Consider the following 27,162-nt stretch of genomic DNA (forward strand, 5'->3'; position numbering starts at 1 on the left):
TCCCCAGCTTTTTTGTAATCACTCTCTTTTCCTAACAAGTGTCCCAGTCTAAACATGGATTGGATTTTCTGTGCTAATCTCCTAATTCGATTACTTTACAAATCCTTGTGTTTAAAATACATTCACTTTAGACTAGCGGAGGACAGAGAAAGGCTGACTATTTAATTTACACTCAGAGTTTGACAGGGAATGTTTTGCATAACCTGCTGGCAAGGATGGGTATCTTGATTCTGATTTTGGTCACTTTGACCTGGTGAGTAAAATAACATTTTTCTAATTGTAGTCCTCTATAGTTTATTGAATGTATATAAATTATGTGTGATAATAAACATACCAATCCTAAAAGGTTCAACCTACTAAGTTTATAGGCCTACACAGGGCAGTATAAACTTCCATCAATTATGATTGTATTGATTTCAGTGTTGGCCGTGTCTATGGACAAGAAAGCTACGCAGGTGAAAACATCACCCGTATTCTGGACCGACTACTGGATGGATATGACAACAGGTTGCGGCCAGGATCCGGAGGTGGGACTGTCCTAGACCTCTGTTCTGATTTATTTTCCTATATCTTACATCTACAGTACTTTTCATTGAATAAGTAGGAAATAACATAGTTGGGCTATTACATTGTACAGTATTTTTACCTGATTAGTTTCTCTAAAATAATTGTTTCTAGTCTATTTACAGCTTTCCATGTTTTTATGGGCAACAATTAAAATCACTATATCCTTTTCAGGTATGATTACAGAGGTGAAAACAGATATCTTTGTCACCAGCTTTGGACCAGTATCAGATGTGGAAATGGTAAGAGACACTAAGCATATTCCCACATAGGCTTACTGTCACATAATGCATGTAAGTTAGCAACTGTGTTAATATGTTATGTTTACATAGTTATTACATATGGGTGACAACTGAGCTTCCCGTGTGGCGCAACGGTCTAAGGCACTGCATCTCAGTGCTAGAGGAGTCACTACAGACCCTGGTTTGATTCCAGGCTGTATCACAACCGGCCGTGATTGGAAGTACCATAGGGTGCTGTACAATTGCCCCAGCATCATCCGGGTTAGGGTTTGGCCCGAGGTAGGCCATCACTGTAAATATGAATTTGTTCTTAACTGACTTGCCTAGTTAAATAAAAATAACTAAATACAATTTTCCACTGCACAGCAGCCTTATGGGCAGACTGCTTTATACTGTAGATTAGATAATGAGCCATTTAGTTTGATTAGTCTGTTTCAATACACTAACTAGGGGAGGGTCCTGGCCTGGCAGAATGTTTATTCTATCCTCTAAATCAATATGTCAAGCAAACTGAATGCTCAACTGGATTGATGAATGAAGATCTATAGGTAGTGATTGTCATAATCATCTCATCATCTCTCTGGACTGTCTTGTTTGAATGGATTTAACTGTGGATAGTTAGTTATAAACACATGTATTACGTCTGTGGTTTGGAGCAGGACCTGCATATCATACTGTACATTCCTCTGGCCTTCTTCAGAACTGTAGAATATAGATTCTAGATCTACATTCTAGATCCAGAACCTGTCTGGTGATCAGTCATCTAATGCCTGGCCTTCTATCTCCTCCTCAGGAGTACACTATAGACATGTTCTTCCGCCAGACCTGGGTGGACGAGAGGCTGAAGTACGACGGCGCCGTGGAGATCTTGCGTCTCAACAACAAGATGGTGGATAAGATCTGGACACCCGACACGTTCTTCAGGAACTCCAGGAAGTCCATCGCACACAATATGACCACTCCCAACAAGCTGTTCCGCATCATGCAGAACGGGACCGTCCTCTATACCATGAGGTAACCTGAGCCCCGAGCCCCTCCTCCTCTCTGTCCTCCTGTAGAACCCCTTCACCATGAGGTAGCCCCTCCCCCCTGCACCCTCCTGTAGAATCCCTTAACCATGAGGTAGCCCCTCCTCCCTGGGTCCTCCTGTAGAAACCCTTCACCATGAGGTCACCCCTCCTCCCTGGTCCTCCTGTAGAACCCCTTCACCATGAGGTCGCCCCTCCTCCCTGGGTCCTCCTGTAGAACCCCTTCACCATGAGGTAGCCCCTCCTCCCTGGACCCTCCTGTAGAACCCCTTCACCATGAGGTAGCCCCTCCTCCCTGGACCCTCCTGTAGAACCCCTTCACCATGAGGTAGCCCCTCCTCCCTGGGTCCTCCTGTAGAACCCCTTCACCATGAGGTAGCCCCTCCTCCCTGGGTCCTCCTGTAGAACCCCTTCACCATGAGGTAGCCCCTCCTCCCTGGGTCCTTCTGTAGAACACCTTCACCATGAGGCAGCCCCTCCCCCCTGGGTCCTCCTGTAGAACCCCTTCACCATGAGGCAGCCCCTCCTCCCTGCGTCCTCCTGTAGAACTCCTTCACCATGAGGTAGCTACAGGAAGAAGTGTTTTAAATAAACCCCTTTTTTTTGTAGGCAATTAAGACTGTCAATTAAGACTATGAAAAATAAAATGCCATTGCAGTGCTGCTTTGCACAGAGGAAACCAGTTGTGTTATACTGTATACACAGTTTTTACACAGATGAAATCAGAAGTGTAATGTATTCAATTTGTATCTCAGACTAACCATCAGTGCAGAATGTCCCATGAGTCTCATGGACTTCCCTATGGATGGACATGCCTGTCCTCTCAAGTTCGGCAGCTGTGAGTAGTCAGTCTAGGATCTCCTTCCTCTGGTTCTTTTCTAAAGGAATTAGGGCTGTCATATTCAAAAAGTGTTTTTGGTATTGGAAAAGCAGACATTTTTAGCAAATTCACTATTAATCGCGATTAATTACAGTAAATCCTGCGACTACATTGATTACATATCTATATATATTTTTTTATCGTTTGACAGCCCTAAAAGTAATTTTGAAGTGATTCATCATAAAAAAAGTTTGCTTATGACACTGAAACAGGTAAATTCACATCATTGTGCTCCAGCTTTCTCAAAACTGTTTTCTCCGTATCCCCTTTGTAGTGCACTACATAAGGAACATGGACCATTTCAGATGCCTACGATGTCTTGTAGTTTCTGTCAACATTATATATACGAATGTTATGACAACTGAATGAACTTGTTTCTGTATACATCAGATGCGTACACGAGCAGTGAGATCACCTTTACCTGGAGGAAGGGTCTGGAAGCTTCTGTAGACTGTCCTCAGGAGTCTATCAGTCTGCTACAGTATGACCTGGTGGGACAGAGGTTATCCATGGAGACGTTCAAGTCCAACACAGGTAAGGACCCGCTGTAGGTTACATCACATGTAAAATCAGAGAGAAAGAGGGAGAGAGAGAGGGAGAGAGAGACTATTTGTACATTGCTATACTACAATATTACACTACCACACTACTACATTACACTACTACACACACCACTACACTACTACACTACACTACTACACTACTACATTACACTACTACACTACACTACTACATTACACTACTACACACACCACTACACTACACTACTACATTACACTACCACACTACACTACTACACTACACCACTACACCACTACACAACCACACTACTACATTACACTACTACACACACCACTACAGTACTACACTACACTACTACACAACACTACTACACTACACTACTACACTACACTACTACAATGCACTACTACACACACCACTACACTACACTACTACATTACACTACCACACTACACTACTACACTACACCACTACAACACTACACAACCACACTACTACATTACACTACTACACACACCACTACACTACTACACTACACTACTACACTACACTACTACATTACACTACCACACTACTACATTACACGAATACACTACTACACTACACTACTACACTACTACACTACACTACTACACTACAACACACACTACCACACTACACTACTACACTACACTACAACACTACCCTACTACACTACAGCACACACTACTACACTACACTACTACACTACAACACACACTACCACACTACACTACTACACTACAACACTACACTACAACACACACTACCACACTACACTACTACACTACACTACTACACTACTACACACACTACTACTTTACACTACACAATTACACTACTACATTACACTACCACACTACATTAATACAATACACTACTACACTGCACTACACTACACTATTACACTACACTACTACATTGCACTACACTACTACACTACACTACTACATTGCACGACTACACTACTACACTAAACTGCTACACTACTACAGTACTACACTACTGCATTACATTACTACATTACACTACTACATTACTACATTACACTACTACACCACACTACACTACTACACTACTACAATACACTACTACACCAAACTACTACACTGCACTACTACACTACTGTAATACTACACTACACTACTACACTACACTACTACATTACACTACTAGATTACTACATTGCACTACTACACTAGTACATTATACTAATACATTACACTACTACACTACTATACTAGTACATTACACTACTACACTACACTACACTACTACACTATTACACTACACTACTACATTAAACTACTACACTACTACACTACACTAATACACTACTACATTGCACTACTACATTACTACACTACGCTGCTACACTACTACACTACACTACACTATTACAATACTACACTACACTACACTACTACATTACTACACTTCATTACACTACTACACTACATTACACAAAACTACTAAATTACACTACTACATTACTACACTTCACTACTACACTAGTACATTACACTACTACATTACTACACTACTACACTACACTACCACACTACTACATTACACTACTACAGTACTATGTTGCACTACTACACTACACTAATACAATACACTACTACACTACACTACTACACTAGTACATTACACTACTACATTACTACACTATGCTGCTACACTACTACACTACACTACACTACTACATTACATTACATTACACACAACTACTAAATTACACTACTACATTACTACACTTCACTACTACACTAGTACATTACACTACTACATTACTTCAATACCACACTACACTACTACACTACACTACTACACTACTACATTACACTACTACAGTACTACGTTGCACTACTACACTACACTAATACAATACACTACACTATTACACTACTACATCACACTACTACACTACTACAATAGTACATTGCACTAGTACATTACCCTACTACACTACTAAATTACTACATTACACTACTACACTACTACACTACACTACACTACCAAACAACTACACTACTACACTACACTACACTACTACACTACACTACTACATTCCACTACTACACTACCACACTACACTACTACATTACACTACTACACTACCACACTACACTACACTACTACTGTACACTACTACACTACTACACTACACTACTACATTACACTACTACACTACTGCACTACCACACTACACTACACTACTACATTACATTACACTACTACACTACACTACTACACTACATTACTACACTACCACACTACACTAGTACATTACACTACTACATTACACTACTGCACTACACTACTACATTACACGTCTACACTACCACACTACACTACACTACTACATTACACTACTAAACTACTACACTATACTACACTACACTATACTACCACACTACTACACTACTACACTACACTACACTACTACACTACACTACTACATTACACTACTACACTACCACGCTACATTAGACTACTACATTACACTACTACACTACCACACTACACTATACTACTACTGTACACTACTACACTACTACACTACACTACTACATTACACTACTACACTACTACACTACCACACTACACTACACTACACTACTACATTACACTACACTACACTACACGACACTACTACACTACTACACTACACTACTACACTACCACACTACATTAGTACATTACACTACTACATTACTCTACAATGCACTACACTACTACATTACATGTCTACACTACGACACTACACTACACTACTACATTACACTACTAAACTACTACACTATACTACACTACTACATTACACAACTACACTACACTACTACACTACTACACTACACTACTACATTACACTACTATATTACTACACTACACTACTACACTACACTACACTACTACAATACTACACTACACTACACTACTACATTGCTACACTTCATTACACTACTTCACTACATTACACAAAACTACTAAATTACACTGGTACATTACACTACTACACGACTACACTACTACACTACACCACACTACTACACTACACTACACTACTACACTACTACACTACACTACTACATTACACTAATACACTACCACACTACACTACACTACTACATTACACTACTACACTACTACACTACACTACTACATTACACTACTACACTACCACGCTACACTACACTACTACTGTACACTACTACACTACTACATTACACTACTACACTACTACACTACCACACTACACAACACTACTACATTACACTACACTACTACACTACACTAGCCTACTACTCTACCACATTACACTAGTACATTACACTACTACATTACACTACTGCACTACACTACACTACTACACTACCACACTACACCAGTACATTACACTACTACATTACACTACTACACTACACTACTACACTACACTACTACACTACTACACTACCACACTACACTACTACATTACACTACTGCACTACACTACTACATTACACGTCTACACTACCACACTACACTACACTACTACATTACACTACTAAACTACTAAACTATACTACACTACTACATTACACAACTACACTACACTACTACACTACTACACTACACTACTACATTACACTACTATATTACTACACTACACTACACTACACTACTACATCACTACACTTCATTACACTACTTCACTACATTACACTACTATATTACTACACTACACTACAACACTACTACACTACACTACTACAATACTACACCACTACAATACTACACTACACTACACTACTACATTGCTACACTTCATTACACTACTTCACTACATTACACAAAACTACTAAATTACACTAGTACATTACACTACTACACGACTACACTACTACACTACACCACACTACACTACTACATTACACTACTACACTACACTACACTCCTGCATTACACTACTCTACTACACTACACTACTACACTACAGTACTAAACTAGTGACATTACACTACTAAACTACTACACTATACTACACTACTACATTACACAACTACACTACACTACTACACTACTACACTACACTACTATATTACTACACTACACTACTACACTACTACACCACACTACACTACTACACTACACTACTACACTACACTACTACACTGCACTACTACACTACACTGCACTACACCACTCCACTCCACTACTACACTACTCCACTACACTACTACACTAAACTGCTACACTACTACAGTACTACACTACTGCATTACACTACTACATTACACTACTACATTACACTACTACACTACTATACTACTACACTACACTACACTACTACACTACACTACTACACTACACTACTACACCACACTCCTACACTACTACACTACTACATTTCTACATTGCACTACTACACTACACTAATACAATACACTACTACACTACACTATGACACTACTACACCACACTACCACACTACTACACTACTAAACTACTACACTACTACACTACACTACTACACTGCTACATTACACTACACTACTACATCACACTACTAAACTACACTACTACACTACTACACCACACTACACTACTACACTACACTCCCCTCCTCTTTCCCTCTTTCTCTATTTACCTCCCCTCTCTCCCCTCTTCTCTCCCTCTGCACCCCACCTCTTCTCTGTTATTCTGTAACCCTCTACCCTGAGACAGAGCAGATCAGAGACAACCTGCTCTCTCTTCTCCCTCCACATCTTCTCCTTTCCCATATCATTGTTGTGTTCTCTCTCACCACTCCTCTCTACTGATACATATTCTGTTTATCTTCCAGGTTTCTACTCTGTCATGGTAGTCCATTTTCTACTACAGAGGAAGCTAGGCTACTACCTGATTCAGACGTACATCCCTCTGATTATGGTGGTGGTGCTGTCACAAGTAGCCTTCTGGATCAACAAAGAGTCTGTCCCTGCACGAACTGTGGCTGGTATGATAAAAATCCTCTGTCCCTGTCCCTGTCCCTGTCCCTGGTATGATAACAATCCTCTGTCCCTGTCCCTGGTATGATAACAATCCTCTGTCCCTGTCCCTTGTATGATAACAATCCTCTGTCCCTGTGGCTGGTATGATAACAACCCTCTGTCCCTGGTATGATAACAATCCTCTGTCCCTGTCCCTTGTATGATAACAATCCTCTGTCCCTGTGGCTGGTATGATAACAACCCTCTGTCCCTGGTATGATAACAACCCTCTGTCCCTGGTATGATAAGAACCCTCTGTCCCTGTGTCTGGTATGATAACAACACTCTGTCCCTGTCCCTGGTATGATGACAACCCTCTGTCCCTGGTATGATAACAACCCTCTGTCCCTGGTATGATAACAACCCTCTGTCCCTGGTATGATAACAATCCTCTGTCCCTGTCCCTGGTATGATGACAACCCTCTGTCCCTGTCCCTGGTATGATAACAATCCTCTGTCCCTGTGGCTGGTATGATAACAACCCTCTGTCCCTGGTATGATAACAATCCTCTGTCCCTGTGGCTGGTATGATAACAACCCTCTGTCCCTGGTATGATAACAATCCTCTGTCCCTGGTATGATAACAACCCTCTGCCCCTGTGTCTGGTATGATAACAATCCTCTGTCGCTGTGCCTGGTATGATAACAACCCTCTGTTCCTGGTATGATAACAACCCTCTGTCCCTGGTATGATAACAATCCTCTGTCCCTGTGGCTGGTATGATAAACAATCCTCTGTCCCTGTGTCTGGTATGATAACAACCCTCTGTCCCTGTGCCTGGTATGATAACAATCCTCTGTCCCTGGTATGATAACAACCCTCTGTCCCTGGTATGATAACAACCCTCTGCCCCTGTGTCTGGTATGATAACAATCCTCTGTCCCTGGTATGATAACAACCCTCTGTCCCTGGTATGATAACAACCCTCTGTCCCTGGTATGATAACAACCCTCTGTCCATGTGCCTGGTATGATAACAATCCTCTCTCCCTGGTATGATAACAACCCTCTGTCCCTGGTATGATAACAATCCTCTGTCCCTGGTATGATAACAACCCTCTGTGCCTGGTATGATAACAACCCTCTGTCCCTGTGCCTGGTATGATAACAACTCTGTCCCTGGTATGATAACAACCCTCTGTCCCTGTGCCTGGTATGATAACAACCCTCTGTCCCTGTGCCGGGTATGATAACAATCCTCTCTCCCTGGTATGATAACAACCGTCTGTCCCTGGTATGATAACAACCCTCTGTCCCTGGTATGATAACAACCCTCTGTCCCTGGTATGATAACAATCCTCTGTCCCTGTGCCTGGTATGATAACAAGCCTCTGTCCCTGTGCCTGGTATGATAACAATCCTCTATCCCTGTGTCTGGTATGATAACAACCCTCTGTCCCTGGTATGATAACAACCCTCTGTCCCTGTCCCTGGTATGATAACAACCCTCTGTCCCTGGTATGATAACAACCCTCTGTCCCTATGCCTGGTATGATAACAATCCTCTGTCCCTGGTATGATAACAACCCTCTGTGCCTGGTATGATAACAACCCTCTGTCCCTGTGCCTGGTATGATAACAACCCTCTATCCCTGTGTCTGGTATGATACCAACTCTGTCCCTGGTATGATAACAACCCTCTGTCCCTGTGCATGGTATGATAACAATCCTCTGTCCCTGGTATGATAACAACGCTCTGTCCCTGGTATGATAACAACCATCTGTCCCTGGTATGATAACAACCCTCTGTCCCTGGTATGATAACAACCCTCTGTCCCTGGTATGATAACAACCCTCTGTCCCTGGTATGATAACAACCCTCTGTCCCTGGTATGATAACAACCCTCTGTGCCTGGTATGATAACAATCCTCTGTCCCTGTGCCTGGTATGATAACAAGCCTCTGTCCCTGTGCCTGGTATGATAAGAATCCTCTATCCCTGTGTCTGGTATGATAACAACCCTCTGTCCCTGGTATGATAACAACCCTCTGTCCCTGTGCCTGGTATGATAACAATCCTCTGTCCCTGGTATGATAACAACCCTCTCTCCCTGGTATGATAACAACCCTCTGTCCCTGGTGTGATAACAACCCTCTGTGCCTGGTATGATAACAAGCCTCTGTCCCTGTGCCTGGTATGATAACAAGCCTCTGTCCCTGTGCCTGGTATGATAATAATCCTCTATCCCTGTGTCTTGTATGATAACAACCCTCTATCCCTGGTATGATAACAACCCTCTGTCCCTGTGCCTGGTATGATAACAATCCTCTGTCCCTGGTATGATAACAACCCTCTGTCCCTGGTATGATAACAACCCTCTGTCCCTGGTATGATAACAACCCTCTGTGCCTGGTATGATAACAAGCCTCTGTCCCTGTGCCTGGTATGATAACAAGCCTCTGTCCATGTGCCTGGTATGATAACAACCCTCTATCCCTCTGTCTGGTATGATAACAACCCTCTGTCCATGTGCCTGGTATGATAACAATCCTCTGTCCCTGGTATGGTAACAACCCTCTGTCCCTGGTATGATAACAATCATCTGTCCCTGTGCCTGGTATGATAACAACCCTCTGTCCCTGGTATGATAACAACCCTCTGTCCCTGGTATGATAACAACCCTCTGTCCCTGGTATGATAACAACCCTCTGTCCCTGTGCCTGGTATGATAACAACCCTCTGTCCCAGCTATGATAACAACCCTCTGTCCCTGGTATGATAACAAACCTCTGTCCCTGGTATGATAACAACCCTCTGTGCCTGGTATGATAACAATCCTCTGTCCCTGTGCCTGGTATGATAACAACCCTCTGTCCCTGTGCCTGGTATGATAAGAATCCTCTATCCCTGTGTCTGGTATCATAACAACCCTCTGTCCCTGGTATGATAACAACCCTCTGTCCCTGTGCCTGGTATGATAACAATCCTCTGTCCCTGGTATGATAACAACCCTCTGTGCCTGGTATGATAACAACCCTCTGTCCCTGTGCCTGGTATGATAACAACTCTGTCCCTGGTATGATAACAACCCTCTGTCCCTGTGCCTGGTATGATAACAACCCTCTGTCCCTGTGCCGGGTATGATAACAATCCTCTCTCCCTGGTATGATAACAACCGTCTGTCCCTGGTATGATAACAACCCTCTGTCCCTGGTATGATAACAACCCTCTGTCCCTGGTATGATAACAATCCTCTGTCCCTGTGCCTGGTATGATAACAAGCCTCTGTCCCTGTGCCTGGTATGATAACAATCCTCTATCCCTGTGTCTGGTATGATAACAACCCTCTGTCCCTGGTATGATAACAACCCTCTGTCCCTGGTATGATAACAACCCTCTGTCCCTGGTATGATAACAACCCTCTGTCCCTGGTATGATAACAACCCTCTGTCCCTGGTATGATAACAACCCTCTGTGCCTGGTATGATAACAATCCTCTGTCCCTGTGCCTGGTATGATAACAAGGCTCTGTCCCTGTGCCTGGTATGATAACAACCCTCTGTGTCTGGTATGATAACAACCCTCTGTCCCTGTGGCTGGTATGATAACAACCCTCTGTGTCTGGTATGATAACAACCGTCTGTCCCTGTGCCTGGTATGATAACAATCCTCTGTCCCTGGTATGATAACAACCCTCTCTCCCTGGTATGATAACAACACTCTGTCCCTGGTATGATAACAACCCTCTGTGCCTGGTATGATAACAAGCCTCTGTCCCTGTGCCTGGTATGATAACAAGCCTCTGTCCCTGTGCCTTGTATGATAAGAATCCTCTATCCCTGTGTCTGGTATGATAACAACCCTCTATCCCTGATATGATAACAACCCTCTGTCCCTGTGCCTGGTATGATAACAATCCTCTGTCCCTGGTATGATAACAACCCTCTGTCCCTGGTATGATAACAACCCTCTGTCCCTGGTATGATAACAACCCTCTGTGCCTGGTATGATAACAAGCCTCTGTCCCTGTGCCTGGTATGATAACAAGCCTCTGTCCCTGTGCCTGGTATGATAACAACCCTCTATCCCTGTGTCTGGTATGATAACAACCCTCTGTCCCTGTGCCTGGTATGATAACAATCCTCTGTCCCTGGTATGGTAACAACCCTCTGTCCCAGATATGATAACAACCATCTGTCCCTGTGCCTGGTATGATAACAATCCTCTGTCCCTGGTATGATAACAACCCTCTGTCCCTGGTATGATAACAACCCTCTGTCCCTGGTATGATAACAACCCTCTGTCCCTGGTATGATAACAACCCTCTGTCCCCGTGCCTGGTATGATAACAACCCTCTGTCCCAGGTATGATAACAACCCTCTGTCCCTGGTATGATAACAACCCTCTGTCCCTGGTATGATAACAACCCTCTGTGCCCTGTATGATAACAATCCTCTGTCCCTGTGCCTGGTATGATAACAACCATCTGTCCCTGTGCCTGGTATGATAAGAATCCTCTATCCCTGTGTCTGGTATGACAACAACCCTCTGTCCCTGGTATGATAACAACCCTCTGTCCCTGTGCCTGGTATGATAACAATCCTCTGTCCCTGGTATGATAACAACCCTCTGTGCCTGGTATGATAACAACCCTCTGTCCCTTTGCCTGGTATGATAACAACTCTGTCCCTGGTATGATAACAACCCTCTGTCCCTGTGCCTAGTATGATAACAACCCTCTGTCCCTGTGCCGGGTATGATAACAATCCTCTCTCCCTGGTATGATAACAACCGTCTGTCCCTGGTATGATAACAACCCTCTGTCCCTGGTATGATAACAACCCTCTGTCCCTGGTATGATAACAATCCTCTGTCCCTGTGCCTGGTATGATAACAAGCCTCTGTCCCTGTGCCTGGTATGATAACAATCCTCTATCCCTGTGTCTGGTATGATAACAACCCTCTGTCCCTGGTATGATAACAACCCTCTGTCCCTGTCCCTGGTCTGATAACAACCCTCTGTCCCTGGTATGATAACAACCCTCTGTCCCTATGCCTGGTATGATAACAATCCTCTGTCCCTGGTATGATAACAACCCTCTGTGCCTGGTATGATAACAACCCTCTGTCCCTGTGACTGGTATGATAACAACCCTCTATCCCTGTGTCTGGTATGATACCAACTCTGTCCCTGGTATGATAACAACCCTCTGTCCCTGTGCATGGTATGATAACAATCCTCTGTCCCTGGTATGATAACAACCCTCTGTCCCTGGTATGATAACAACCATCTGTCCCTGGTATGATAACAACCCTCTGTCCCTGGTATGATAACAACCCTCTGTCCCTGGTATGATAACAACCCTCTGTCCCTGGTATGATAACAACCCTCTGTCCCTGGTATGATAACAACCCTCTGTGCCTGGTATGATAACAACCCTCTGTCCCTGTGCCTGGTATGATACCAAGCCTCTGTCCCTGTGCCTGGTATGATAAGAATCCTCTATCCCTGTGTCTGGTATGACAACAACCCTCTGTCCCTGGTATGATAACAACCCTCTGTCCCTGTGCCTGGTATGATAACAATCCTCTGTCCCTGGTATGATAACAACCCTCTGTGCCTGGTATGATAACAACCCTCTGTCCCTTTGCCTGGTATGATAACAACTCTGTCCCTGGTATGATAACAACCCTCTGTCCCTGTGCCTGGTATGATAACAACCCTCTGTCCCTGTGCCGGGTATGATAACAATCCTCTCTCCCTGGTATGATAACAACCGTCTGTCCCTGGTATGATAACAACCCTCTGTCCCTGGTATGATAACAACCCTCTGTCCCTGGTATGATAACAATCCTCTGTCCCTGTGCCTGGTATGATAACAAGCCTCTGTCCCTGTGCCTGGTATGATAACAATCCTCTATCCCTGTGTCTGGTATGATAACAACCCTCTGTCCCTGGTATGATAACAACCCTCTGTCCCTGTCCCTGGTATGATAACAACCCTCTGTCCCTGGTATGATAACAACCCTCTGTCCCTATGCCTGGTATGATAACAATCCTCTGTCCATGGTATGATAACAACCCTCTGTGCCTGGTATGATAACAACCCTCTGTCCCTGTGACTGGTATGATAACAACCCTCTATCCCTGTGTCTGGTATGATACCAACTCTGTCCCTGGTATGATAACAACCCTCTGTCCCTGTGCATGGTATGATAACAATCCTCTGTCCCTGGTATGATAACAACCCTCTGTCCCTGGTATGATAACAACCATCTGTCCCTGGTATGATAACAACCCTCTGTCCCTGGTATGATAACAACCCTCTGTCCCTGGTATGATAATAACCCTCTGTCCCTGGTATGATAACAACCCTCTGTCCCTGGTATGATAACAACCCTCTGTGCCTGGTATGATAACAACCCTCTGTCCCTGTGCCTGGTATGATACCAAGCCTCTGTCCCTGTGCCTGGTATGATAAGAATCCTCTATCCCTGTGTTTGGTATGATAACAACCCTCTGTGTCTGGTATGATAACAACCCTTTGTGTCTGTGCCTGGTATGATAACAAGCCTCTGTCCCTGGTATGATAACAACCCTCTCTCCCTGGTATGATAACAACCCTCTGTCCCTGGTATGATAACAACCCTCTGTGCCTGGTATGATAACAAGCCTCTGTCCCTGTGCCTGGAATGATAACAACCCTCTGTCCCTGTGCCTGGTATGATAATAATCCTCTATCCCTGTGTCTGGTATGATAACAACCCTCTGTCCCTGGTATGATAACAACCCTCTGTCCCTGTGCCTGGTATGATAACAATCCTCTGTCCCTGGTATGATAACAACCCTCTGTCCCTGGTATGATAACAACCCTCTGTCCCTGGTATGATAACAACCCTCTGTGCCTGGTATGATAACAAGCCTCTGTCCCTGTGCCTGGTATGATAACAAGCCTCTGTCCCTGTGCCTGGTATGATAACAACCCTCTATCCCTGTGTCTGGTATGATAACAACCCTCTGTCCCTGTGCCTGGTATGATAACAATCCTCTGTCCCTGGTATGGTAACAACCCTCTGTCCCTGGTATGATAACAACCATCTGTCCCTGTGCCTGGTATGATAACAATCCTCTGTCCCTGGTATGATAACAACCCTCTGTCCCTGGTATGATAACAACCCTCTGTCCCTGGTATGATAACAACCCTCTGTCCCTGGTATGATAACAACCCTCTGTCCCTGTGCCTGGTATGATAACAACCCTCTGTCCCAGGCATGATAACAACCCTCTGTCCCTGGTATGATAACAACCCTCTGTCCCTGGTATGATAACAACCCTCTGTGCCTGGTATGATAACAATCCTTTGTCCCTGTGCCTGGTATGATAACAACCCTCTGTCCCTGTGCCTGGTATGATAAGAATCCTCTATCCCTGTGTCTGGTATGATAACAACCCTCTGTCCCTGGTATGATAACAACCCTCTGTCCCTGTGCCTGGTATGATAACAATCCTCTGTCCCTGGTATGATAACAACCCTCTGTGCCTGGTATGATAACAACCCTCTGTCCCTGTGCCTGGTATGATAACAACTCTGTCCCTGGTATGATAACAACCCTCTGTGCCTGTGCCTGATATGATAACAACCCTCTGTCCCTGGTATGATAACAACCCTCTGTCCCTGGTATGATAAAAAAACCCTCTGTCCCTGTTATGATAACAATCCTCTGTCCCTGTGCCTGGTACGATAACAAGCCTCTGTGCCTGTGCCTGGTATGATAACAATCCTCTATCCCTGTGTCTGGTATGATAACAACCCTCTGTCCCTGGTATGATAACAACCCTCTGTCCCTGTCCCTGGTATGATAACAACCCTCTGTCCCTGGTATGATAACAACCCTCTGTCCCTATGCCTGGTATGATAACAATCCTCTGTCCATGGTATGATATCAACCCTCTGTGCCTGGTATGATAACAACCCTCTGTCCCTGTGACTGGTATGATAACAACCCTCTATCCCTGTGTCTGGTATGATAACAACTCTGTCCCTGGTATGATAACAACCCTCTGTCCCTGTGCATGGTATGATAACAATCCTCTGTCCCTAGTATGATAACAACCCTCTGTCCCTGGTATGATAATAACCATCTGTCCCTGGTATGATAACAACCCTCTGTCCCTGGTATGATAACAACCCTCTGTCCCTGGTATGATAATAACCCTCTGTCCCTGGTATGATAACAACCCTCTGTGCCTGGTATGATAACAAGCCTCTGTCCCTATACCTGGTATGATAAGAATCCTCTATCCCTGTGTCTGGTATGATAACAACCCTCTGTCCCTGGTATAATAACAACCCTCTGTCCCTGTGCCTGGTATGATAACAATCCTCTGTCCCTGGTACGATAACAACCCTCTGTCCCTGGTATGATAACAACCCTCTGTCCCTGGTATGATAACAACCCTCTGTCCCTGGTATGATAAAAACCCTCTGTCCCTGTTATGATAACAATCCTCTGTCCCTGTGCCTGGTACGATAACAAGCCTCTGTGCCTGTGCCTGGTATGATAACAATCCTCTATCCCTCTGTCTGGTATGATAACAACCCTCTGTCCCTGGTATGATAACAACCCTCTGTCCCTGTCCCTGGTATGATAACAACCCTCTGTCCCTGGTATGATAACAACCCTCTGTCCCTATGCCTGGTATGATAACAATCCTCTGTCCATGGTATGATATCAACCCTCTGTGCCTGGTATGATAACAACCCTCTGTCCCTGTGACTGGTATGATAACAACCCTCTATCCCTGTGTCTGGTATGATAACAACTCTGTCCCTGGTATGATAACAACCCTCTGTCCCTGTGCATGGTATGATAACAATCCTCTGTCCCTAGTATGATAACAACCCTCTGTCCCTGGTATGATAATAACCATCTGTCCCTGGTATGATAACAACCCTCTGTCCCTGGTATGATAACAACCCTCTGTCCCTGGTATGATAATAACCCTCTGTCCCTGGTATGATAACAACCCTCTGTGCCTGGTATGATAACAAGCCTCTGTCCCTATACCTGGTATGATAAGAATCCTCTATCCCTGTGTCTGGTATGATAACAACCCTCTGTCCCTGGTATAATAACAACCCTCTGTCCCTGTGCCTGGTATGATAACAATCCTCTGTCCCTGGTACGATAACAACCCTCTGTCCCTGGTATGATAACAACCCTCTGTCCCTGGTATGATAACAACCCTCTGTGCCTGGTATGATAACAAGCCTCTGTCCCTGTGCCTGGTATGATAACAATCCTCTATCCCTGTGTCTGGTATGATAACAACCCTCTTTCCCTGGTATGATAACAACCCTCTGTCCCTGTGCCTGGTATGATAACAATCCTCTGTCCCTGGTATGGTAACAACCCTCTGTCCCTGGTATGATAACAACCATCTGTACCTGTGCCTGGTATGATTACAATCCTCTGTCCCTGGTATGATAACAACCCTCTGTCCCTGGTATGATAACAACCCTCTGTCCCTGGTATGATAACAACCCTCTGTCCCTGGTATGATAACAACCCTCTGTCCCTGGTATGATAACAACCCTCTGTGCCTGGTATGATAACAATCCTCTGTCCCTGTGCCTGGTATGATAACAACCCTCTGTCCCTGTGCCTGGTATGATAACAATCCTCTATCCCTGTGTCTGGTATGATAACAACCCTCTGTCCCTGTGCCTGGTATGATAACCACCCTCTGTCCCTGGTATGATAACAACCCTCTGTGCCTGGTATGATAACAACCCTCTGTCCCTGTGCCTGGTATGATAACAACCCTCTATCCCTGTGTCTGGTATGATAACAACCCTCTGTCCCTGGTATGATAACAACCCTCTGTCCCTGTGCCTGGTATGATAACAATCCTCTGTCCCTGGTATGATAACAACCCTCTGTCCCTGGTATGATAGCAACCCTCTGTCCCTGCTATGATAACAATCCTCTGTCCCTGTGCCTGGTATGATAACAATCCTCTGTCCCTGTGCCTGGTATGATGACAACCCTCTGTCCCTGGTATGATAACAACCCTCTGTCCCTGTGTCTGGTATGATAACAAACCTCTGTCCCTGTGTCTGGTATGATAACAATCCTCTGTCCCTGTTCCTGGTATGATAACAACCCTCCCTCCCTGTGCCTGGTATGATAAAAATCCTCTGTCCCTGTGTCTGGTATGATAACAATCCTCTGTCCCTGGTATGATAACAATCCTCTGTCCCTGTGTCTGGTATGATAACAACCCTCTGTCCCTGGTATGATAACAACCCTCTGTGCCTGGTATGATAACAACCCTCTGTCCCTGTGCCTGGTATGATAACAATCCTTTGTCCCTTTTGCTGGTATGATAACAACCCTCTGTCCCTGGTATGATAACAACCCTCTGTCCCTGTGTCTGGTATGATAACAATCCTTTGTCCCTGTTCCTGGTATGATAACAACCCTCTGTCCCTGTGCCTGGTATGATAACAATCCTCTGTCCCTGTGGCTGGTATGATAACAACCCTCTGTCCCTGGTATGATAACAACCCTCTGTGCCTGGTATGATAACAACCCTCTGTCCCTGTGCCTGCTATGATAACAATCCTCTGTCCCTGTGTCTGGTATGATAACAACCCTCTGTCCCTGGTATGATAACAACCCTCTGTGCCTGGTATGATAACAACCCTCTGTCCCTGTGCCTGGTATGATAACAATCCTCTGTCCCTGTGGCTGGTATGATAACAACCCTCTGTCCCTGGTATGATAACAATCCTCTGTCCCTGGTATGATAACAACCCTCTGTGCCTGGTATGATAACAACCCTCTGTCCCTGTGTCTGGTATGATAACAATCCTTTGTCCCTGTTCCTGGTATGATAACAACCCTCTGTCCCTCTGCCTGGTATGATAACAATCCTCTGTCCCTGTGGCTGGTATGATAACAACCCTCTGTCCCTTGTATGATAACAACCCTCTGTCCCTGGTATGATAACAATCCTCTGTCCCTGTGTCTGGTATGATAACAACCCCCTGTTCCTTAGTCTGTCTCTCTCTCTTTATTTTTCTGTCTCTGTCCCTTAGTCTCTCTCTCTTTCGCTTTCTCCTCCCATGCCACATATAATTAGTGTAGCCTACACTGTCTTTTAGTGCTGAGCGATTAGTGGTTTTTGAAGTAGGTTCGGTTTCGGTTCGATAATTTTTTTTAAATATCCTGATTTTCAATTTCAGTTTCGATAAAAAAAATTGAAACAATAAATTAATTATGAAATAATTGCATCAAAATGGTTAGAGCTTTTTCATGGAAATTCCAAAGCCAAAAATAGAGAACATTCAATTGCCAAAACATTTAAAATATTCCATTGTCTCTGTCAGGTCCACATAGACAAATAGGAAATTACTATGAAATAATAAAATATTTTACTTGTGTATATTACTTAGTTTAATTTGATGACTTTATAATGTTTTATTCTTTAAAGTCATGATCTCATCTCAGCTCAGAGAGTAGCATCCAGCCAGCCAGACAGCCATCTAATGGTATCTCTGTGCTCCCCATACTGAACTCTCTGTAGTCATCCTAACTATACTGAAGAGATGTCTGACAATCATTTTACTACTTCTTCTAAGTAGATAAGGCATACTTTCACAGAGTATGTCTCTATCCCTCTCTCTTGTCATTGTGTTGTGTACATTCCTCTCTCATGCAGCGGGTTATGTGGTCTGTGTGTTAGTGGTGTGCGGGTCAGCTGTTTCTTTACCTGCACCTGCCCGCAATTGCTAATAACCCATCCGCAACCACCCGACCATGTGAGTTAAAGTCAACATTTGAGGCCCACATCCAACCCTAACCCACAAATACAGAAAATGTGCTATACTGTTGGCTTCAGTCAAAGACGGCAGAACCATTTTATTGACAGGGGATGCAGTGCAGGGTTTTTTTAAAACCTGAATTAGGTATGTTTCTGCTTATAATTTCCAATGTTTTTGTAGGCTATTTGTTAGTCAACTTGTCTATAATTAGATACATACAGCTTCTCTTCTGTCATTATATGTTGCCCTAGAAGACTAAATAAACCAAGGCTCAACAGAATAATGTCATAGAGCAATAGAATGAATGATTAAATCTAGTTGATATGGGTAACGTTTTCTCTGTCATCTTTCATGGAGCAAAGACATTTAGGGACCCCCCCCGCACCAAAAAAAAAGATATTCTGTGCAGAATGTCCAAACAAACATTTGCTTGATTTCAGTTCGGCTTCGATGAATATTGTGTGGTTGAAATACTATCAGCTTTTATGATGCTTTCATGATGAAGACAGTACCTCTACAGATTGTATCTAACTGAGCATAGCATTCTCTCAAGATGCAAAAAAGAAAGAAATCATATTTCTCCCATAAATCATTTTAATCGCTCAGCTCTACTTTCTTCACATCATGACCCCTGTATTCACCTTTAATAAGGTGTTGTGACATCACGTCAACGTGTGCTACGTTAAAAACCAATTCGAGTGTATCCTGTTGACCCCATTTAGCCTAGTCTCATCACACAACCCTTAATTACATGAGGTAGTCCAGGGGAGCTGGACACTCCAATAACACAGCAGGGGGTAGTCCAGGGGAGCTGGACACTCCAATAACACAGCAGGGGGTAGTCCAGGGGAGCTGGACACTCCAATAACACAGCAGGGGGTAGTCCAGGGGAGCTGGACACTCCAATAACACATTTGGGATGCCCTGAAAATGATGGGATAGATAAAAGAATCATATATTTAATGGTTATGAGGGTACCCCAAGTTACATTCTAAGGATTATGTATGGGGGTGCCCAAAATGTGTTATGAGGAAGCCCCAAGCCCTGTCTTGGGGTACCTACCATTGAATCTTTAACCCATACTATAATTTTTCAGGGCATCCCAGAATGACAATGTGTAATTAGAACCCTGTCTCAACCACACAGATATGATAATAGTGTTCTAAGTCTGTTTCTATGGTCTCCGTCTCCCCCTAACAACCGACAGGCATCACCACGGTCCTCACCATGACAACCCTCAGCATCAGCGCCCGCCAGTCTCTGCCCAAAGTATCCTACGCTACAGCCATGGACTGGTTCATCGCCGTGTGTTTTGCATTTGTGGCATCCGCGCTCATTGAGTTCGCTGCCGTCAACTACTTGGCCACGCTTGAGGCCAACAGACTGAAGAAGAGGAACGCCAGGCAGAACAAACTGGAGGTCCTGGCTGAAGCAAGTTATGATGAAGAGGATGAGAGTGCCTCATCTGTAAGTCATTTACTGGAAGGAGGATGGATGGATGGATGGATGGATGGATGGATGGATGGATGGATGGATGGATGGATGGATGGATGGATGGATGGATGGATGGATGGATGGATGGATGGATGGATGGATGGATGGATGGATGGACACAATTCTGTATGTTATATGCTATATGCTATGTGCTATATTCTATGTGCTATATTCTGTATGTTATATGTTTTGCTATATTCTATATGTAATATGTTTTGCTATATTCTATATGTTATATGTTATAAGCTATATATTATATTCTATACGTAATATGCTATATGCTATATTCTATATGTTATATGCTATATTTTATATGCTATATTATGTATGTTATATGCTATATTCTATATCTTATATGCTATATGCTATATTCTATATGTTATACGTTATGTTATATGTTATATATGTTATATGTTGCATGTTACATGCTATATGCTATATTTTATATGCTATTTTCTATATGTTATATGTTACATGCTATATGCTACATTCTATATGTTATATGTTATATTCTATCTGTTATATGTAATATTCTATATGTTGTGTGTTATATGTTATATGTTACATGATATATGCTACATTCTATGTGCAATATTCTATATGCTATATGTTATGCTATATTCTATATGTTATATTCTATATGTGATATGCTATATGCTATATTCTATATGTTATATGTTATAAGCTATATGCTATATTCTATATGTTATATGTTATAAGCTATATATTCTATTCTATACGTAATATGCTATATGCTATATTCTATATGTTATATGCTATATTTTATATGCTATATTATGTATGTTATATACTATATTATATATCATATGTTATATGCTATATTCTATATGTTGTGTGTTCTATGCTATATTCTACATGTTATATTCTGTATATTATATGTTACATGCTATATGCTATATTCTATGTGCTATATTCTATATGTTATATGTTATGCTATATTCTATATGTTATATTCTATATGTTATATTCTATATGTTATACGTTATGTTATATGTTATATTCTATATGTTGTATGTTATATGTTGCATGTTACATGCTATATCCTATATTTTATATGCTATTTTCTATATGTTATATGTTACATGCTATATGCTATATTCTATATGTTATATGTTATATTCTATCTGTTATATGTAATATTCTATATGTTGTGTGTTATATGTTATATGTTACATGATATATGCTATATTCTATATGTTGTATGTCATGCTATATTCTATATGTTATATTCTATATGTGATATGCTATATGCTATATTCTATATGTTATATGTTATATGCTATATTATATATGTTATATGCTATATGCTATGTGCTATATTATATATGTTATATGCTATATGCTATAGTCTATATGTTATATGCTGTATGCTATATGCTATATTATATATGTTATATGTTATATTCTATATGCTATATGCTATATTCTATATGTTATTTGCTATATGCTATATTCTATATGTTATATTATATATGTTATATGCTATATGCTATATACTATATTCTATATGTTATATGCTATATGCTATATTCTATATGTTATATGTTATATGCTATATGCTATATTATGTATGTTATATGTTGTATGCTATATTCTAGATGTTATATGCTATATGCAATATGCTTTATTATATCTGTTATATGCTATATTCTATATGTTATATGCTATATGCTATATTATATATGTTATGTGTTATATGCTATATGCTGTATTCTTTATGTTATATGTTATATGTTATATGTTATATGCTATATGCTATATGCTATATTCTATATGTTATATGCTATATGCTATATTCTATATGTTATATGCTATATGCAATATTCTATATGTTATACGATACATGCTATATGCTATGTTTTATATGTTATATGCTATATGTTATATGCTATATGCTATATTGTATATGCTTTATTCTATATGTTATATGCTATATGCTATATTATATATGTTATATACTATATGCTATATTCAATTTTTTATATGCTATTTTATATATGCTGTATGCTATATTATATATGTTATATGCTATATGCTATATGCTATATTATATATGTTATATACTATATGCTATATTCAATTTTTTATATGCTATTTTATATATGCTGTATGCTATATTATACTTGTTATATGTTATATGCTATCTGCTAATCCACTGTGCATATATATATATATATATATATATATATATATATATATATATATATATATATATATTCTCTACTCCAGTAGTATCCTACTCCATGATTCCATGGTAGATCTTCTAGATAGGGAATTCTACCACATTAATGATCCCTGTTGTCTGTTCTCTTTAATCCTCTACCTCCACCCCACCCCTCCTCTACCTCCACCTCACCTCACCCCTCCTCTACCTCCACCCCACCCCTCCTCTACCCCCACCCCACCCCACCCCTCCTCTACCTCAACCCCACCCCTCCTCTACCTCCACCCCACCCCACACCACCCCTCCTCTACCTCCACCCCACCACTCCTCTACCCCCACCCCACCCCTCCTCTACCTCCACCCCACCCCACCCCTCCTCTACCTCCACCCCACCCCACCCCTCCTCTACCCCCACCCCACCCTTCCTCTACCTCCACCCCACCCCACCCCTCCTCTACCTCCACCCCACCCCCCACCCCACCCCACCCCTCCTCTACCTCCACCCCTAACCCTCCACTCAAACCTCTTCTATGTTTACCCCTAACCCTCCACCCCTAACCCTCCTCTACCTCCACCCCTAACCCTCCTCTACCTCCACCCCACCCCACCCCTCCTCTACCTCCACCCCTAACACTCCACTCAAACCTCTTCTATGTTTACCCCTAACCCTCCACCCCCACCCCTCCTCTACCTCCACCCCTAACCCTCCACCCCTAACCGTCCTCTACCTCCACCGCACCGCACCCCTCCTCTACCTCCACCCCACCCCTCCTCCTCCCCTCCCCTCCTCTACCCCCACCCCAACTCTACCTCCACCCCACCCCTCCTCTACCCCCACCCCTCCTCTACCTCCACCCCTCCTCTACCCCACCGCTTCTCTACCTCCACCCCTAACCTTCCTCTACCTCCACCCCTAACCCTCCACCCCTAACCCTCCTCTACCTCCACCCTTATCCCTCCACCCCTAACCTTCCTCTACCTTCCACCCCCACCCCACCTCTCCTCTACCTCCACCCCTATCACTCCACCCCTAACCCTCCTTTACTCTCCACCCCTAACCTTCCTCTACCTCCACCCCTAACCCTCCACCCCTAACCCTCCTCTACCTCCATCCCAATCACGATCCCTATCCCTCCACCCCTAACCCTCCTCTACCCCCACCCCTCCCCCACCCCACCCCTCCTCTACCTCCACCCCTATCCCTCCACCCCTAACCTTCCTCTACCTTCCACCCCTAACCCTCCTCTATGTCCACTCCTAACCCTCCACCCTAACCCTCCTCTTTGTCCACCCCTAACCCTCCGCCCCTAACCCTCCACCCCTAACCCTTCACCATCACCCCACCCTGTTCCCCCAGCCCCCCTCAGAGAGAGGGGGCCTGAAGAAGAGGTATAACTCCATATCCCAGAGTGAGACAGACACTGGCCCCTCGGTGCCCATCTTCCTGCAGCAGGGTTCAGCTGTGCCCCCCATCCCAGCGCTGGCTGGCACCAGCCCCATAGACCAGTACTCCCGCATCATGTTCCCCCTGGCCTTCGCACTCTTTAACCTCTTCTACTGGATCATATACCTGGGCAAGGACACCATGGAACAAGCCAGGTATGGGTTAATAAAGTCTCTATTAGGACACCATAGAACAGGCCAGGTATGGGTTAATAAAGTCTCTATTAGGACACCATGGAACAGGCCAGGTATGGGTTAATAAAGTCTCTATTAGGACACCATGTAACAGGCCAGGTATGGGTTAATAAAGTCTCTATTAGGACACCATGGAACAGTCCAGGTATGGGTTAATAAAGTCTCTATTAGGACACCATGGAACAGGCCAGGTATGGGTTAATAAAGTCTCTATTAGGACACCATAGAACAGGCAAGGTATGGGTTTATAAGGTCTCTATTCTGTTCTGTTATGACACCATAGAACAGGCCAGGTATGGGTTTATAAGGTCTCTATTCTGTTCTGTTATGACACCATATAACAGGCCAGGTATGGGTTATTAAGGTCTCTATTCTGTTCTGTTATGACACCATAGAACAGGCCAGGTATGGGTTTATAAGGTCTCTAATCTGTTCTGTTATGACACCATAGAACAGGCCAGGTATGGGTTTATAAGGTCTCTATTCTGTTCTGTTATGACACCATATAACAGGCCAGGTATGGGTTATTAAGGTCTCTATTCTGTTATGTTATGACACCATAGAACAGGCCAGGTATGGGTTTATAAGGTCTCTATTCTGTTCTGTTATGACACCATATAACAGGCCAGGTATGGGTTATTAAGGTCTCTATTCTGTTCTGTTATGACATCATAGAACAGGCCAGGTATGGGTTTATAAGGTCTCTATTCTGTTCTGTTATGACACCATAGAACAGGCCAGGTATGGGTTTATAAGGTCTCTATTCTGTTTTGTTATGACACCATAGGACAGGCCAGGTATGGGTTTATAAGGTCTCTATTCTGTTCTGTTATGACACCATAGAACAGGCCAGGTATGGGTTTATAAGGTCTCTAAGCCAGTTCCACTGCGTTCTTTTCATTGTTCATCTATAATCAGGGACTGATTTAGACCTGGGACACCAGGTGTGTGAAATTAACTATCAGGTACATTACACAGATAATGTATGACTTTTTGATCACAGAACAAAACATTGCACTTTTAAAATGTGATTTTTATGTTCTGACCTTCTCATCTGTGTTACTGATGACTGCCTGTTTTATGTTATCACCAGCTCATCTGTGTTACTGATGACTGCCTGTTTTATGTTATCACCATCTCATCTGTGTTACTGATGACTGCCGGTTTTATGTTATCACCATCTCATCTGTGTTACTGATGACTGCCTGTTTTATGTTATCACCATCTCATCTGTGTTACTGATGACTGCCGGTTTTATGTTATCACCATCTCATCTGTGTTACTGATGACTGACCGTTTGTTTTGCCTAAGTTGAAATATGTTTGATTAGCTGTAGTATTGATAATTAACAGTAATGAGGGATGCTTGTTGCACTTCACTGTTTACAGCTTTATATTTGACTATTTCATATCCACAACACAGACTTGTGTAATTCAAATGGCACCCCATTCCCTATATAGTGTACTACTTTTGACCAGGGCCCATAGGGTAGTGTACTACTTTTGACCAGGCCCATAGGGTAGCATTTGGAACACACGGTTTCAGCTGCATATTTGACCGTTCTGAATCTGAATCCACAACACAGACCCACTGTATGTAACTCTGCCTTCTGCTCTCTGATGATGAGCTGCAGCAGCAAAACAATTAATACCCACTGTTTTTTGTCAAAGACTTCTATCTAGACAGTAAAGACATGAGTAATATCTGACGCTGGAACAGCCCCATGAGTTGTAGACACAAAAGGGGAAGAGGGTCGCTAGCTGGAGGATGTTAGAGAGAGAGAGAGAGAGAGAGAGAGAG

General features: G+C 43.0%; 1 protein-coding gene across 1 annotated transcript; it reads left to right on the top strand.

Moving 5' to 3' along the window:
- The first annotated feature begins 431 nt into the window (after positions 1–431).
- Positions 432–25,952, top strand: gabra6a (gamma-aminobutyric acid type A receptor subunit alpha6a). Its single transcript, XM_045724208.2, has 8 exons — positions 432–527; positions 739–806; positions 1,600–1,820; positions 2,590–2,672; positions 3,105–3,248; positions 8,086–8,238; positions 21,253–21,512; positions 25,082–25,952. The coding sequence occupies exons 2-8, from the start codon at positions 741–743 to the stop codon at positions 25,424–25,426; spliced, it is 1,272 nt and encodes a 423-aa protein (XP_045580164.2). The 5' UTR covers positions 432–527; positions 739–740; the 3' UTR covers positions 25,427–25,952.
- Positions 25,953–27,162: the final 1,210 nt, after the last annotated feature.

This window comes from Salmo salar, chromosome 09, assembly GCF_965601325.2.
Source record: "Salmo salar chromosome 09, fSalSal1, whole genome shotgun sequence".
Lineage (NCBI taxonomy): Eukaryota > Metazoa > Chordata > Actinopteri > Salmoniformes > Salmonidae > Salmo > Salmo salar.